General features: G+C 34.6%; 1 protein-coding gene across 3 annotated transcripts in view; it reads right to left on the minus strand.

Moving 5' to 3' along the window:
• SPOCK3 (SPARC (osteonectin), cwcv and kazal like domains proteoglycan 3) overlaps positions 1-15,209 on the minus strand; it is a 135,654-nt gene that overhangs the window by 49,363 nt on the left and 71,082 nt on the right. For 2 of the 3 annotated variants that reach the window (XM_015860982.2, XM_015860981.1), the window contains one exon: positions 3,431-3,557. The exons of the other annotated variant lie outside the window; for it this stretch is intronic. In XM_015860982.2, the coding sequence (XP_015716468.1) occupies positions 3,431-3,557 (127 nt within the window). The remainder of the gene's footprint in view (positions 1-3,430; positions 3,558-15,209) is intronic. 3 annotated transcript variants of the gene reach the window in all.

Below are 15,209 nucleotides of genomic sequence, written 5' to 3' on the forward strand. Positions count from 1 at the left end.
CATCACCTTATCCACTGATACACTGGCTTCATCCAGTGTGTGAACAGAGAAATTCAGAATGTAAAACTAGACTAACAAAACTTAAAAACACATGTATTCTTTAAAAGCTACTAACTACAAGCTGTGTATTAATGCCACCCTGGCAAGAAAACTGTCACATCTCTTTATGCTGAATTTCTTAGCATATAGTAATTAATGTTCACTTTGATAACTCAACATTTTAGCATGCAATAGTTTTATTTCAGCATTCCTGTACTGTTAATAATTAGAATTTCCTACTTGCTCCTTTTCCTTTATATCAACTATTGGTGAATAACTGTGGTCTGAGAGCACAGAAAGCCTTAATCTGGCCTGTTACAAATCAGTGTGAAACACAGCAACATTATCTGACCTTGGATAAGCCCAATTTAGAAGTTAACCTTACTTTCTACAGTGCCTACCCATTATAGTCTCTTTTTTTTTCTTTCCAAAGCAAAAAAAAAAAAACAACTAAAAATAAATAAATAAATAAATCGTGAAATATATATAAAATTGTATAATTGTATAATTTTATAAAATCATTTGCATGGTTTGGCTTGAAAAGGGAGTGCACACAGTGTCTCCCAGATAACTGCAAGTTGCCGGATGACTTACTATTTAATGACTTATTTTCTGAAAATGTATTGCACACTCTGACACAGTCACTGACAAATGCATTCTAAGCAAAATAAAATTGCTATATAAACTCCAGCTGGAGCTCAATGACACAATGAAAATAAACTTTGCCTGGAGTAAAGGAATACAAGTATTCGTATTTACATCAATTTAAAAAATGACTTCTTTTGAAATAACCTTGCAGAGACCTCTACTTTGATGCAACTCCACCACTGAATTTCTTAACATAACATCACTTAAAAAAACAAAAACCATATAATGTTTATAGTAATACATAACTTTGGTCATTAACTTTTTAATTTTCTTTTGTTCGAGCATTCTCCGGCTGTAATTTAGACTGCCACTATGAGATAGTGAAATACTAAAGGAAGAGCCCTGCAAATGCATTCTGATGCCATATAACCTTTCTCTGACATCCATTCAGCAGGCACAGAGGTCCAGTAACATGTACTGCTAAAAGGACTGAAGCTCTGACAATGCACTGTAAAGGAAGCAGAGTATATCTACTTATTCCATTCTTTTCTCATCATTCTGGTTAAGCAACACATCCTCTCTTTACCTTCAGCTCATTAATTGATGTAAAAATGTCTGCAACTCACCATTATTTATAGACTTTATCTGCTTGAGAGTAAACATAGAGAATAAGGGTCAGTGTTCACACACACGACTGTTCAGAATGCCACATTAATGAAATTACTGGATTCTAAATGGATCAATTATTCCTGGTTAGTTTTTACATATTCCCACAAAATAATAATAATAATAATTTAGAGATCTGCTAGCATATCACAGTTTGTTCACACGTGGTTTAACAATATCTCAGAATAATTTATTATGGTCAATAGACTGATTCTAAAAATAAGTACAGGTTGCTTCACAGCTATCTATCTATAAAGACAATCTGTGTTCAAATACAGAACTTCTGGTTTCTCCTCTCCTTCTTCTACAAGTAATAAAACTACAGAAGCTCATTCTTCAATTAAGAGTAATGGGGGCATCCAGGCTTGTCTTTTTGTGTCCACATGGTTGCTTTTTTTTTTTTTTTTTTTNTTGCTTTTTTTTTTTTTTTTTTTTTAAATCCCCCCCCCCTTTTTTTTTTTTTTACTTTATGTGACTGATCTTTAGATTTTTAAAAATATTTTTACAGTTTCAGCTTAATTTGTGAGAAAACACTCCTTTTTGCAAGCAGCAACTGCTTGTGCCTCAGCACAGTGGTCAAAGAAAGGTTACAAAAAGAATTGCTTTGTTCCTTCCTCCAGACAACATGCCAGCTCCCAAAGGCAAGGACAAGGAAACCCACAACATTATGATAACTAAAGCCTGCTTTCATTCTTGTCTTGTGTTCTCCTCAAAGACAGCAACATTTCCTCCAGGGTCTCTGTGAGACAGAAAATTTATAATATACAAAACTACAAAATAAACATGAAAAACAGCCGTGATGCTTTTATTATAAGGATATTATGGAGAGACTGATAAAGTTGACAATACTTTAAAAAAAAATAAAATTATACTTACAATTCAATATTATTTATCCCAAATTACTTATCTTATGTACTTAAATTACAAAATCACAGGGACTGCCTTGTTTTTTATAGTTATGTAAATGTTAGACTTGGCACTCCACATGATTTAGCAAAAGAAATGGTAGAAATATAATCTGATGTCTAGCTGCAAGATGCAAGTACATTTCAAGCTCTTGACAAAACACAGGAAATCACTGTGAATTAAAAAAAGAACATTTTCAAATACATAAAGTAACCTCTAATTCATATTGTCTCTGGAAAATGTCTGCTAAGCCAGAGAAGGTGTCCAAAATTCACTGGGCTTCAGATACCTGGCATTGAAAGTTAGAATTTTTAGTTAAAATTAAGATTCATGTGCACTGTTCTCTAAGCACTGTGTCTTTTTAAGAACAAGATTTTCTAATACAAAGTTCAGAATAAAAGCACAAGAGTTGTCCAGGTGGAGAAAATACGAGTTATAGTCTGATTATTTTTTTTTCTTCTACTGAATCTTTTAAGGAAGATGCTAAAACAATCTATCTGTTTTCAGCATTTTCAAGTATCCCATTTTCCCAGCAACATCTGCAAGTTTGAACTGAGCACTGTACAAAAGCAGGCTCATGGTTTTTTGGACTTTTATGTGTCATGGTTTTACATTTTCGCTTAACCCATGACACTGTGTGACCAAAATTTTTTCTCTACAAAAAAAAAAACTAGGTAGACTGACAGCAGCATTCTTTAATTATTATTGTCTTCAAATAAGCATGACAGAAAATTCTTAAAATATGTGAAGTACTGATGCAAGAAGTGATGATAACCAACAATTATTTTAATTGCTACTACTTTTTCCTCTGAATATTTTACTTCCATGCCTTTGGGCTTGGAATTTGAAGCATCCTGTCAAGGGTCAACAGGAATATTTGGTTTATTAGGTTTACCTGATCCCAGACTGAGGACACACAAGACTATTCTTCCTCTTTAAAAACATGCCTTGGTATCTGTAGCAAACACATTTCAGTGGAGCTCTGCTACATTGCTGAGCACTGCTGCACTGTGCTTCTTTTGGTACTGCTGTTCTGTGCTGTTTGGGATTTGGCGCCATTCTGATTTTTTGTCTTAAGACATGCTAGTGTTGCTGTAGGTTGTAGTTGGGAATATATTTCAGTTAAAATAAATAAATGTAGATTTGTGTAACTACACAGTATTTTACTTTCCAAGAGCTGGAATGGAAGTGAACATTGAAAGTATAATTCAGTTCTGTATTTAATTCTTACCTGAGAAGAATATGTGTGACCATCTGATCCACAAACAGGATTGGTATAAACTACTGGACACTGCTTGCAGTTTGATGAAATGGGACCACCCCTCCACTGTTTATGGCCTAAACCAGCCTCTTTCATACTGTAAGTAAACAAAAAGTATGTAATTCCGATAAGCAGTAGTAAAAATCGAACATAATCAGGGTATTTTAATGAGCCTTTACAAATAGTAAGCCACACATTATTTCAGCCATTAAGTAAAGTGCTGGCAGTTTTTACTCTTTGCTACATGCTTGTTTGCTATCATACCATACTCACTGTAGCTACACTTGATACTGGCATGTAATTTCTAAGATATCTTCCTAGAAAGAGGTAATTAAGATGGTGCTTTTATGATTGTTACATTTACTGATTAGTGAAAGATACCTGACTTGTGTTGCATTTGTATATTTTTTTTCTTATTAAATAGTATGAAGAGAGCTATTGTTATATCTAGAGTTTTAAAAGCTAAAATTAAAATATTATTAAATGTTACTGTAAGAATAGAAACAGGTACGTGGTTCTTTTATTGCACTTCTTAGCTTACTTTGACAGCTGTCTTTCACAGACTGCATTTCTCAAAATTTAGACTCTACCACCAAGTGTAGAGTTCATCAGTCAATAGAGGCAGCTTGCTGGAACACAGATTCGAAATGCACGTGTCTGTATATATATGTGCTTGCATGGATGCATCCACCCATATGCAAACACACAAAACCAGATTTTAACACAGACAAAAAGCTACACTGGTGAGATTAAAGACTGAAATACGAACAAAGTTCTGACACTTCTTCAAAATGTTCTCCTAGCCTTTAGTAGCTTGTATCATATGGCCACAGAACAATGTTTTCTTCTGGTTTCTCTGAATTAATTGTTGTTTCATGATGTTTCCATATGCTTTTTGCACCTGTGAAAGCATAAAATAACCACTCTATCCTGAAGCAGTTGTTTTGTGAAAGCTGCCTAATTTGTATACTGACCCACAATATGCTTTATATACTAATGGTTTCTATATAAATAAGAAAATAGAATAATTATTTTCTCTGTGTTTCCTGCTTGGTATCTTAGTCAAAATTCTAAAAATGCTTGTGCTTAAAACTCAGTAATACCAGGATACAAGAAAGCAGTTAAATGTTCACTCTCAAAAAATTCAATCTTTAATGGAGCAGAACTCTTTTAGTTTAGTTCACCTACAGATCATCAACAATTGTTCCGCTAATTAGTCATAAACTATCTCTTGAGAAGAACTTGTCAAGAGTAATAAAAAGAAATGAATTGAGAAAAAATACAACTTGTCCTCTGTTTTTATGATGTGCAGAGTAAATATAAAATATTTAAGATATATAAGATATATAAGATATAAGAAAGTACATGCATGATGATAAACTGGTGATGATCTAAAACAAATTGTTATTTATTGGGAATGTTCACATTTTTATTCTATCCCTAATTATGTCAGTAAACATAGTCTCTAAGAAGAAAAAGATCATGTAATTTACATATACATGTTTACATTCAGATGATGAAGTGACTATATTCCAAGCTGATTCAATTACATATAGCATAATGAGTGGTAAAATATCTGTATGGAAAGTACAAGAAAAGGAGAGAACTCAAAGACTTATCACTAATTAATAATTACTACAAATTCTTTCTGCTAGATTGCATTTTTTGAAGGCTAAATACACACCATTTCATTTCAATTACAGAAAGGTACAGGTGAGCAGTAGTTTTGGTCATATAATATGTGGCAATAATCTCTTATTACCGTGGCTCCTCTCACTTGACTTTTTCCATGGATCCATGTGAGCTCCAGCCTAATGAAATAAATTACAAATTTCCAAAAATGTCTCAGAAGCCTGAGATTACTGGCAGGATTAGGGAGTCACAGTTATAAACCTATTGTAATTTCTGTTCAACTGAGTCACGGATGAACAGCAAAACACAGAAACACAGTAAAACACAGCATAAATCAATTGCAAAAATTCCAGACATCAACAGAAAGAATTTTCATATAGACAACAGAAATTAGAAGCAGGACTCCTGAGCTACACAGAGGCTGCTGTTATGTACAGTTTCTCAAGACTGGTAGAGATTGCAAATTTTTAGCATATGTGTCCTCACTATTATATCTATACCTTCAGTGGAAAGACGGGAATGGGGTGGGAGAAAGGCATGCCCAAACTGAGGAAAAGGGATGATTAAAATCATCTAAAGGAATAATTATGATATCTCAGAAAGGATCACAACAGTGCTGGACACTGGAACAAGCAGAGAAAACAAATCACAGGTCTGTGAAGACAACCGGAGTGGTGAGAACACCACAGTCAGAAAGATCACCTCTCAATCAGCCTCAGACTTGAGCTTTTAAATGCAAGCTATACCAGGCCATTCATTCAAGGCTGGAAAGTCAAGTTTCCTCTTCTACAAACAGTTCCCCTGAGACCTTCAGCAAATCACTCTCAAGATCCGTGTTTCCATGTAACTAGCATAACTTTTCTACAAAACAGAAGTATTCCTGTTTTCCAAACTCAGGATAAATGATTTAATGATAAATAAACAATACATCATATTGGTCCAGAGATTCTGAGTCATGCAAACGCTTAGAAAGACATATGTTCAGAAGCTTTAGTAAGAAAAACAATTCTATATTATAGCTGCTCAGTTACCAGACTGTCAGTTGATGTCCTGGCAAGGAAATAAGGAAAGTCAGTAAGAATACTTTGAATACCAGTTATGGTATTTAAACATGCGCTTCATAAAATCCATTAGCACTGACTTAAACTTACATATCCTAACATTTCATTTCTCCCTTATTTAATTCTATCAAGTTTGTTTCTTTTGAACATTTGTTAGTGCTTTTACATGTGTTTTCTTTTGTGTGGGTTTTTTCCCCCCAACTAGGCAATGACCATACATACAAATTGCTTATGTGGAAATAACTAAGAAATGACTATAATGATAAAAAATTGTCCTGAATTATAAAGCACTGTTGCATGACCATGATATAAGGATACAAAAAACAGCTTCATGACAACATAAAATATTTCAGTTAAAACTTAACTGTGTGTTTAAAGTAATACATTTTTATATTTAAAATGTTAAGAGGAAAATAATCAGTAAACAAATCAGTTACTAAAATTCTGCCATTTAATTTTGCTATTCCACTACAGTCACTAAAAAACTTCTTGTCCATGTCAGTATGTTGTCAAAACAAACCATATACAAAACAATCTCTTCCACTCAGAGGTTTTGTACTTCTTGATTTCCTGAAAAAGCATTTGGGGATTTCTCTAGCAATAACATAACTAGTACTAAATACAGAAGTTCTGTCCCCTCTGACACTGCTGACACCTGAACGATTATATCCAATCTATGCGTTTTAATTCACCAGCAACACTTGTGATTACATTAATTTGCATACACCAAGTTGAGCAACGCTTTTATACTGCATGTCTTAAAACATAATTAGGCAATCTGCTCAGTTACTGAAGCCTATGTCCCTGTTTGCATACATAAACTTACCTTTCTGTATATACAGTGATCACACCTCCAGCTACTTCAAGAATGCTTAAAATACCTCTGAATATTCAGCTGCAAGCTACTAACTCTTTTGTTACTTGACTTTTTTAACAACAGATAAAATGCATTAGCGTCCAATTCACTTGAATGAACTTGATAGTCAAAAGCTAGGTTTGAGAATCTTCATATACAAGTCTTCATATTCAGACTGATAGAAACAAATTTGGCTTAGTAAAGAACTAATATTTCAAGGAACTCTTACAATTTTCCTCTGATAGCTATATTTGAATTTCTTAGATATTCTTAGAATTACTCTGATTTAGAGACTTTGATTATGTTTTGCTGTGGCCTTTGGGAGAAACAATCAGGCTGTGTCAGATTGACATAATTAGAAAAAGCATTTGCTTTGCCAAATCTAATTTGTTTTTGTTAAGAGTTGACAGATTTCCTTCAAAATTCTTTTTTCATGTGGAAGCATCTAAAAAGAAAACTGCAGCTTTTAGTGTTTCTCTCGTGTGACAAAAGAAACCAAGATGATATGGTGCGATGAGTTGCAGGCAGCTCAGCATGACACAGATGTTCATGCGTTCCCCACAGAGGGACAAAGAAGAGAACTGGGAAACAAGTAAAACTCACTGGCTAAGATAAAGACAGTTTCACAGAACATAAAAGGAAGATAAAAAAATATAGAAAATAAGTGCTGCACTACACAATTGCTTGTCACCCACCAACTGATGGTGACCATGGTGGTCCCATGCAGAAGCAGTGGTCCCAGACAACACCCCCAGTTTTATCATACCACATGATGCTATATGGTATGGAATATCCCTTTGTCCAGTTTGGATCGGGTGTTGTTCTGTCCCCTCCCAGCTCTCTGTGTACCTCCAACCCTGTACTGCCTGAAATATCCTTAGCTCTGTGCAGCACGTGCTCAGCAACAACTAAAACATCAATGTGTTACCAACACTGTTTTCCTCATACCTTGTAATATAGTTTCATTACTTTCAGCACTATTCTGCATACTCTTGCAAATAAGTCATTATTTTATTCTAAATATCTATGTCAGTCACTCCAAAAGTAATGCCCTCTATTTGTATCCATGGAAACTACAACAGATAGAAAAAGGACAATATCACTATTTGATAGAGCAAATTCACAGCTACAAAACACTATTTTTCAACATAGTCGACACAATTAGCTATGCATTTTTGCCAGTAGCGAATAAGAGCCTGCACACTGTGCTCATAAATACCTGCACCAGCAACGCAGCCAGGAAAACGTTGCCTATTCAGTCTAACTTTCACTGGTCTGGACAGAAGTCTGAAGAGCCAAATCTGGACTGTCCAGTGCGTGTGATCAGACAGCCCAGCCAGGATTGGCAGTGTGCTCCGTGGTCTTTAGACTGATATAGAGCCAGATGCTATTGTGTCTTCTCTATCCTGACTCTGCAAGTTCTAGCTTTCAGTGTAGCCAGCATCTTGATGTAATGATCAGAGCTAATGTTTTATCTGTGTTCCAGGAAATCCAGAAAGATCTTGCCTTTTCTATCCCAAAAGACAGTGCACATCACTTTACCAGCTGATGTCAGCATCTTGGACCTTCTCATCAATGGGGAATTCACATGTTCCTACTTCATGGACTGCCATTTTGACTCCAGCTCATAATAGTGGCACCACATCTCATCACTAATAATTATGTGATCCAGGAAACTATCACCTTCAGCCTTGTACTGGTTCAGTAGGTCCTAACAAACTTGCACACAGTGTTCTTTCTGTTCCTGTGTCAACATCCGTGGGACCCATTTGGCACAAACTCTGCAATATACCAACATTGCCACCGTTGTTCACAATGCACTGAAGCCAATGTACAGCTCTGTACACAGTATCCTGATCATAATGTGCATATTTTTGTGGACAAGCTGATCAAGTTCCTCTTCATTTCATGGTGTCACAGCTGTGCTTGACTGTCTGGAACATGGCTTGTCTTTCACATCACTGTCACACTGCTGAAACACACCACTCACTGTGCTCATATCCACTGTTTAATCTTCATCAGCATTTATTGAGTGCCAATGAACGTCAATGGGTGCCATTTTTTTTCTGCATGGAGGAATTCAGTGATACACCTTTGCTTCAGAAACACTTTCACATCAGATGCCATCTGTCACACAGCAACAAAACGTAATGGAAGAGCTTAACTTTAACTGTCATGCCACCAATATCTGCCTCTAGTGTCGTGAGCCAATATAATGAAATAGGAGGCATTCCTTTTGGAGCAACCCTCGTATAAAGAAAATTAAAAGCTTTAAAAAAATTAATGAGTATTTTTTAAAAAATAGTTATAAGTAACACTGCTGAAATTTGCCCTCTATCTATCTGTACCACTTTGACTGTCTGAGGTTAGCTACTACAGCATTGTAATGAGATGGAAAATAATTGAATGCACAGCAACACAGAAATGAGTTTTCATTATTTAACCTATCTGTAGCTGCATAAGAAGTGAAAGGAATTTTAATATACAGACACCTGAATTAAGAATTTTGCACCAATCTTCTTGCCTTTTTTTTTTTTTTTTTTTTTTTTTAAAGTCAAACAACACATTCATTTCTAGGAGTAATGTGTTCCACATGATTATGTAAACTACCAATATACCAGAAGCTTAGAAGCCTTTTTTCATGGCTTTTTTAGTGGAAAAAAAAAAAATGTTTTCAGACACTGAAGCACACAAAGATCCTATTTACAGATAGTAATAAGAAGTATCTTTTAGAATCTCCCCAACTGATTAGCATGTATTTTTCTACCACTCCATTCAAATACAATTTACAAAGAAGAAACAATATTAAAATATTTGAATCATAATCATTACATGTTATGCTACTTTTCTGTTCACCACTATAGTGACATGTCACATGGTCAGATTTTTCAGGAGATATGTATATACAAATATTACATTCAACAACTAAGATATCAAAATGAAGAGAAAAGCAGAAACATAAGTAATGAGCAAATAATGTGAAAATAAAGAGAAAGAAACCTGACTTAGAGACTAATAAATAAATAAAGGCTTTCACCAAAGGCCCTAATTCTCAGGTGGCAGGCTGCATGTATATGTTGCATTAAAAAAGTTAGTTCTTAACGAGAGAAGTCTATTGCAGTCTGAAGGAAGAACTGACCTCTGTAAAAAAAGTTTTAAATATTTCTCCCCGATTGTAAGAGATGGTAGCTCCTCTGAGTTTAACATCTCCCAGTCTCCCATCTCAGGTGCAGCTACTCTTTTAAAAGATCTGATTAACATTTTTTGTTGTTGTTACAGATCAAAGAAACAAAAAAGATGTTCAGATATTACCTAGAGAAAGTAACTGAATGTAGTCTTGTTGAGGGATTAAGATAATTGTGTGACAAATTCTTCTACGTTGTATAAAACACCATCATTAGTCAACAGTTAAACTATGTATTGGTTAATATATAGAATATATAAATATTTTTGCAGTTCTTTTGATGTTGTTTAGTTACATCCTTCACTTCCTTCAACTTCCCACTTAAGTACCGTAAGTACTGCAATAACAGTATTGATGCCAAACACAGACTTCACACACAGTTGAGAGGATGTAAAGCAATAATCTTACTTCTCACTTCAGGTGATAAAATACGCAGGACACACATTTAAACTACAAAAAGAATGTTTTTCTGAAAGCCAGTTCCTCAGGTTTAATGATCCTCAATTCCTGAAAGCAGCAATTTGCATCTATGGAACACTGCAGTTATGTATGACACGATAGTAAAAAATACTAGTTATTAAAAACCTACTGCTGCAGATTCTCGATAACTGAGCAAAGTATGAACCACAACTACATTACAGCAACTTGCAATCCTAAAAAGTCTGCTTGCAAAGAGCTTACCATTTAAACATATTGAACTACAGAATTTAACCGTAACTCCACAGCTCTGTACAAGTCCATTCTCAAATACATAAATCTATTCCTTAAACTACAAAAATGGAAACAACAGCAAAAGTAAAACTTTTGGAACAAAAGAGTCCTTTCTGTAAGTCTATTAACTTTGTTTTGTATGAAACATCAGGTTTTTTGTTGTTGTTTGTTTTTTGTTTTTGTTTTTGTTTTTTACAGTAAAGAATCTTATTTCTCTAAAAGCTATTTTCTATTCAGGCATCCAATTGACATTGTAGGATTGACAGTATGTCCAAATCATTCTGCCATCTAGAGGCCACAACAGTAAATCTTATCCCAGATCATTATTTAGCAAAGACTATTACATACACAAAAAAAGCTGGCAGATAAGCTGATTTCCTGATTTCCAAGATGATAACATCAAAGAAAGCATGGCCAGCAGGGCCTCTATTCCACTCTACATTCAGCTCTGGGGCCCTAATCTCAAGAAGTTAATGAACCTGCTAGAGTGGGTCCAGAGGAGATCTGTGAGAGTTAACACAGGGCTAGTGCACCTTTCCTACAAAGAGAAGATGAGAGAGTTCAGGTAGTTCAGTCTGAACAAGAGAAGGCTCTGGAGAGACCTCATTGTTGCCTTCCAAGTACCTACAGTGGAGCCTACAGGAAAGATGGAAAGACAATCCCTGATAAAGTCTATGATATGAAAAGGGAGAGACTTTTAAACTAAAATGAGATTCTAAGGTTAGACACAGGGAGAAAATTCTTCACTCAGAACAGATACTGCAACAGATTGCCCAGAGAAGCTGCAGACATCACATGCATTAATCACATGGAGGTGATTAAGGCCGGGCTGGAAGGGACCCTGAGCAACCTGAGCTAATGGAAGGTGTCTCTGCCCATGGCAGCTGTGTTAGAACCAAATGACCTTTGAGGTCATTTCTAACTCAAGCCATTCTGTGATCACATACAAATTTCTTATCACACCACTTCTACAGTACAACAGTCAAAGAGTTCTCATTGAACAAAGACATCACATATTGAATATGTAACAGTTGCATGGACACTAAGTTTTAAAGAGCAGATGAAATAATTTTCTCATTGACTTTCATTATGAAAACTGTTCACTGCCAGCAAGTAACAATTTATTTTGGTGTTAGACTTAACATGTTACAACTGCAGTTCAGAATGCCAAATTTCTATAGCAACTAGAGAAGGATTTCTAAAGATTGTTAAGACATTTGATGGTAAATTAGCAGTATTAAATGTAGACCTTGATCACAGCATATCACAGAATTGTTCCTATCAGCACAACTTTTTTTTGACTGCTGCAAAACCAATCTTTACCATCACAGTCCACTCCTAACACCCAGAACCTTGCAGACAGAGATAGCAGGCAGCCTAAGGCTTTTGAGTATCAAAAAGTTTTTTGGAAACTTCATATACTTCACTAATATTCAACTCATTTGATAGGCTCATAAGTAGAAAATATCTGAAATAGTGATCAATTTCAGAAAAACGTCTTTTTTTTTTTTTTTCCACCTGAATAGCAATGATAAAATATAAGGAAATATTACTTCTGCATTGTGATTGATGTAGTTCATGAGTACAAATAATGCACAGCTTGACCACTTTTCATTTTTTCTCTGTCCGTTCATTTTCTTTAAAAACATCTGCTTTTTTTTTTTTTTTAAAGACTCAATTAAACTAAACTAATCAGTTTGTCAAGTGTTAACATGCAAGTATGTCACATACATCTCATTTGATTAGGTGACCTTAATAAGATATTACAACAAATTAAGATATTCCTATGAGCCTTCACCAATTTTTATGGAACTTACTTTTTTCCCCACATATACCAACGATTAGTAGACTAAAAAGCTCTCCACTCTCTCTACAAATATTGATGTGCTTTTATCATATATTGCATGCTAAAGCATACTGATCACATTGCTAACTTAAATTTCAAAATAATGTTAAAATAATGCTTAGAAGCATCTACCGAGAGGAAAATGAACTGATCTAAGCCCCTGGAATAAGAAAAATCCTATAATCTTATCCAAAATCTATACAAAACTCAGTTTTGAAAGGAAAAAAAAAACAAAAACAAAACAAACAAACAAAAAACAAAACAAAAAAAAAACAACAGAATAATAAGTATTGAGTGCTATACGGTATTCCGACAGAGTAGTCAGTGAGAAAAGAAAATAGTAAATGCAGAACAGTGGTACACTCCAATGCAAATATTCTAACCTTCTTTTAGATTTAGTAATTCATCTTTGTTATTCATGGCTTTACAACACCAGTCCTAGCTGTTTAGAGTACTCTTAAATTTATTAAATACAAATTTATTTGTCAGGACAGGATGAAACCAAATATATTCTGGCACAACCCAGGATACTTAAAAGTACTAGAGCTCTCTAGAAAGTTGGACTAATATTTTCCAGCTTGAAGTAGACTGCGGTATATGTAGATAAATAGTCTAAGTGTGGTGGCTTTTATTGTTGCTGTTTTAATTTTCATTTTTATAAGAGGAAATATAGTTCAGGAATAACAGCCATTACATGTCAGCATTGTTAGTCATACCTTCCCACAATACTATGAGTTCTAGGTACGGGAATGAGACACAAATGTGACAGTTAAATAAGATCGTGTGAAGTTGTGTTCTTTTCAATTACAAAATTTAAAATTTTTAACACATTAAAATCTAACCTTATTAGTTTCAGCACAACGTACATAAGCGAGTACAATTACACATCAGACATTTCTTCTAGTTTTGCTGGTATCAGCACGTGTTGTTCATGCAGTATTTGAACTACATACATTTACATCTGTCTGGAAGAAAACTTACATTGAATACCTATTGAACTACTAGCTAGAAAAACAATCATGTGGCACTATTTAATTCAGATTTCATGATTAAAGTATACATGCATCACATTGCGTATAAAAATGTATTGATAGAACTGACAGCATGTCTTGTTCAAAGCAAGTACAGAAAAAAGATATGACACTATTTACAGAAGACTACTTCCATATCTGACTGAACTGATATCATTTCCATCATCACTTGTTTTATAACAAGGAAAGGTTTTGCAAAACATATAAGGAAGCACATATTAAAAAGCTGAAGGAAGGTACCCTTACACTATCCAATTTAGATTCCTATGCTAAATTTTAATGTTACTTTGGCAAGCCTGCTGAAAGTATCTCTCCAAATAAATATCCAAACAGTGACTACGAAGCCTACCTACCTCTTTTCCATGGTAAATAAATACAGATGATGCTTCCCTGCCTTTCAAGATAAGATGTGTTTTTAATCATTCAACTATTCTTGTAGTTCTGTACTGAATCCCAATTCTCAATATTTTGCCTGATTTGTGGATATTCTTATGGCACTGCTTTATACTTAATTCAAGATTACTGAATTCCCCCAATAGCCAGCAGTCTTTAAAGTCACAACCAATCTAAGGCTGACTATAGTTCATAAGCAATATTTAGATATATATAACAAGATCATTACACCAGTCCTACACTTCCATAAATTCAGCATTCTGTCAAATAGAAGCTCTGAAACAAACAGGTACTGTCTGGGTCATTTCAACATGACTACATTACTGCAACAACTCTCAAAATCATTACTGTTCGTTTTTACTAATACTCATAAATCCTTAACTTGTCCAGTGATGTACCTGGCATTAGCATTTCAGATCCCAGTGTCATGCTACAAACTTAAGTAGTTTTTCAGCACTGTCCAATGTGGCAGTTTACCTCTGTCTGATACAGCATGTTTCTTATCTTTACAATTTGAAACATACTTGTCAATGTTTATATTAACATGTATTTTGAGATGCATACACATGGACACACATACACTGTAAATCTGCTCAAGTTCCATGCCCTTGATTTATGAGTGCACAGCTAGTGACAATTTCTGAGATTAAGAGCAGAATACACTATCTCTGGATACCCAGCATAAATGACAGGTCACTGATTTATAATCAAGTAGAAGCTTACTATTTTCTATCACATTCAATGTTTAACTAACAAAAACATGTCACTAAACTGGAAAATAAATGAAGACAAATATATAATGTCTGTTACTAATAGATGCACTCTGTTTGAGCCTTCTGCTTCTGTTCTGTTGCCAGAAGCCACCAAAAAATTCCTCAGTTGCCTTTCCTATTTTTCCTTTCTCAATGAAGATAATACAGAACATATTTTAATAGTTTGACTAGCAAACTGATTCACTGCACATCTTATCTTTGGATGTTTTCCTGCATCTGTACATTCTGATGTGTTTTTATTGGTTTTAATCATATCAGCTTT

Source organism: Coturnix japonica, chromosome 4 (genome assembly GCF_001577835.2).
Source record: "Coturnix japonica isolate 7356 chromosome 4, Coturnix japonica 2.1, whole genome shotgun sequence".
NCBI classification, from domain to species: Eukaryota; Metazoa; Chordata; class Aves; order Galliformes; family Phasianidae; genus Coturnix; species Coturnix japonica.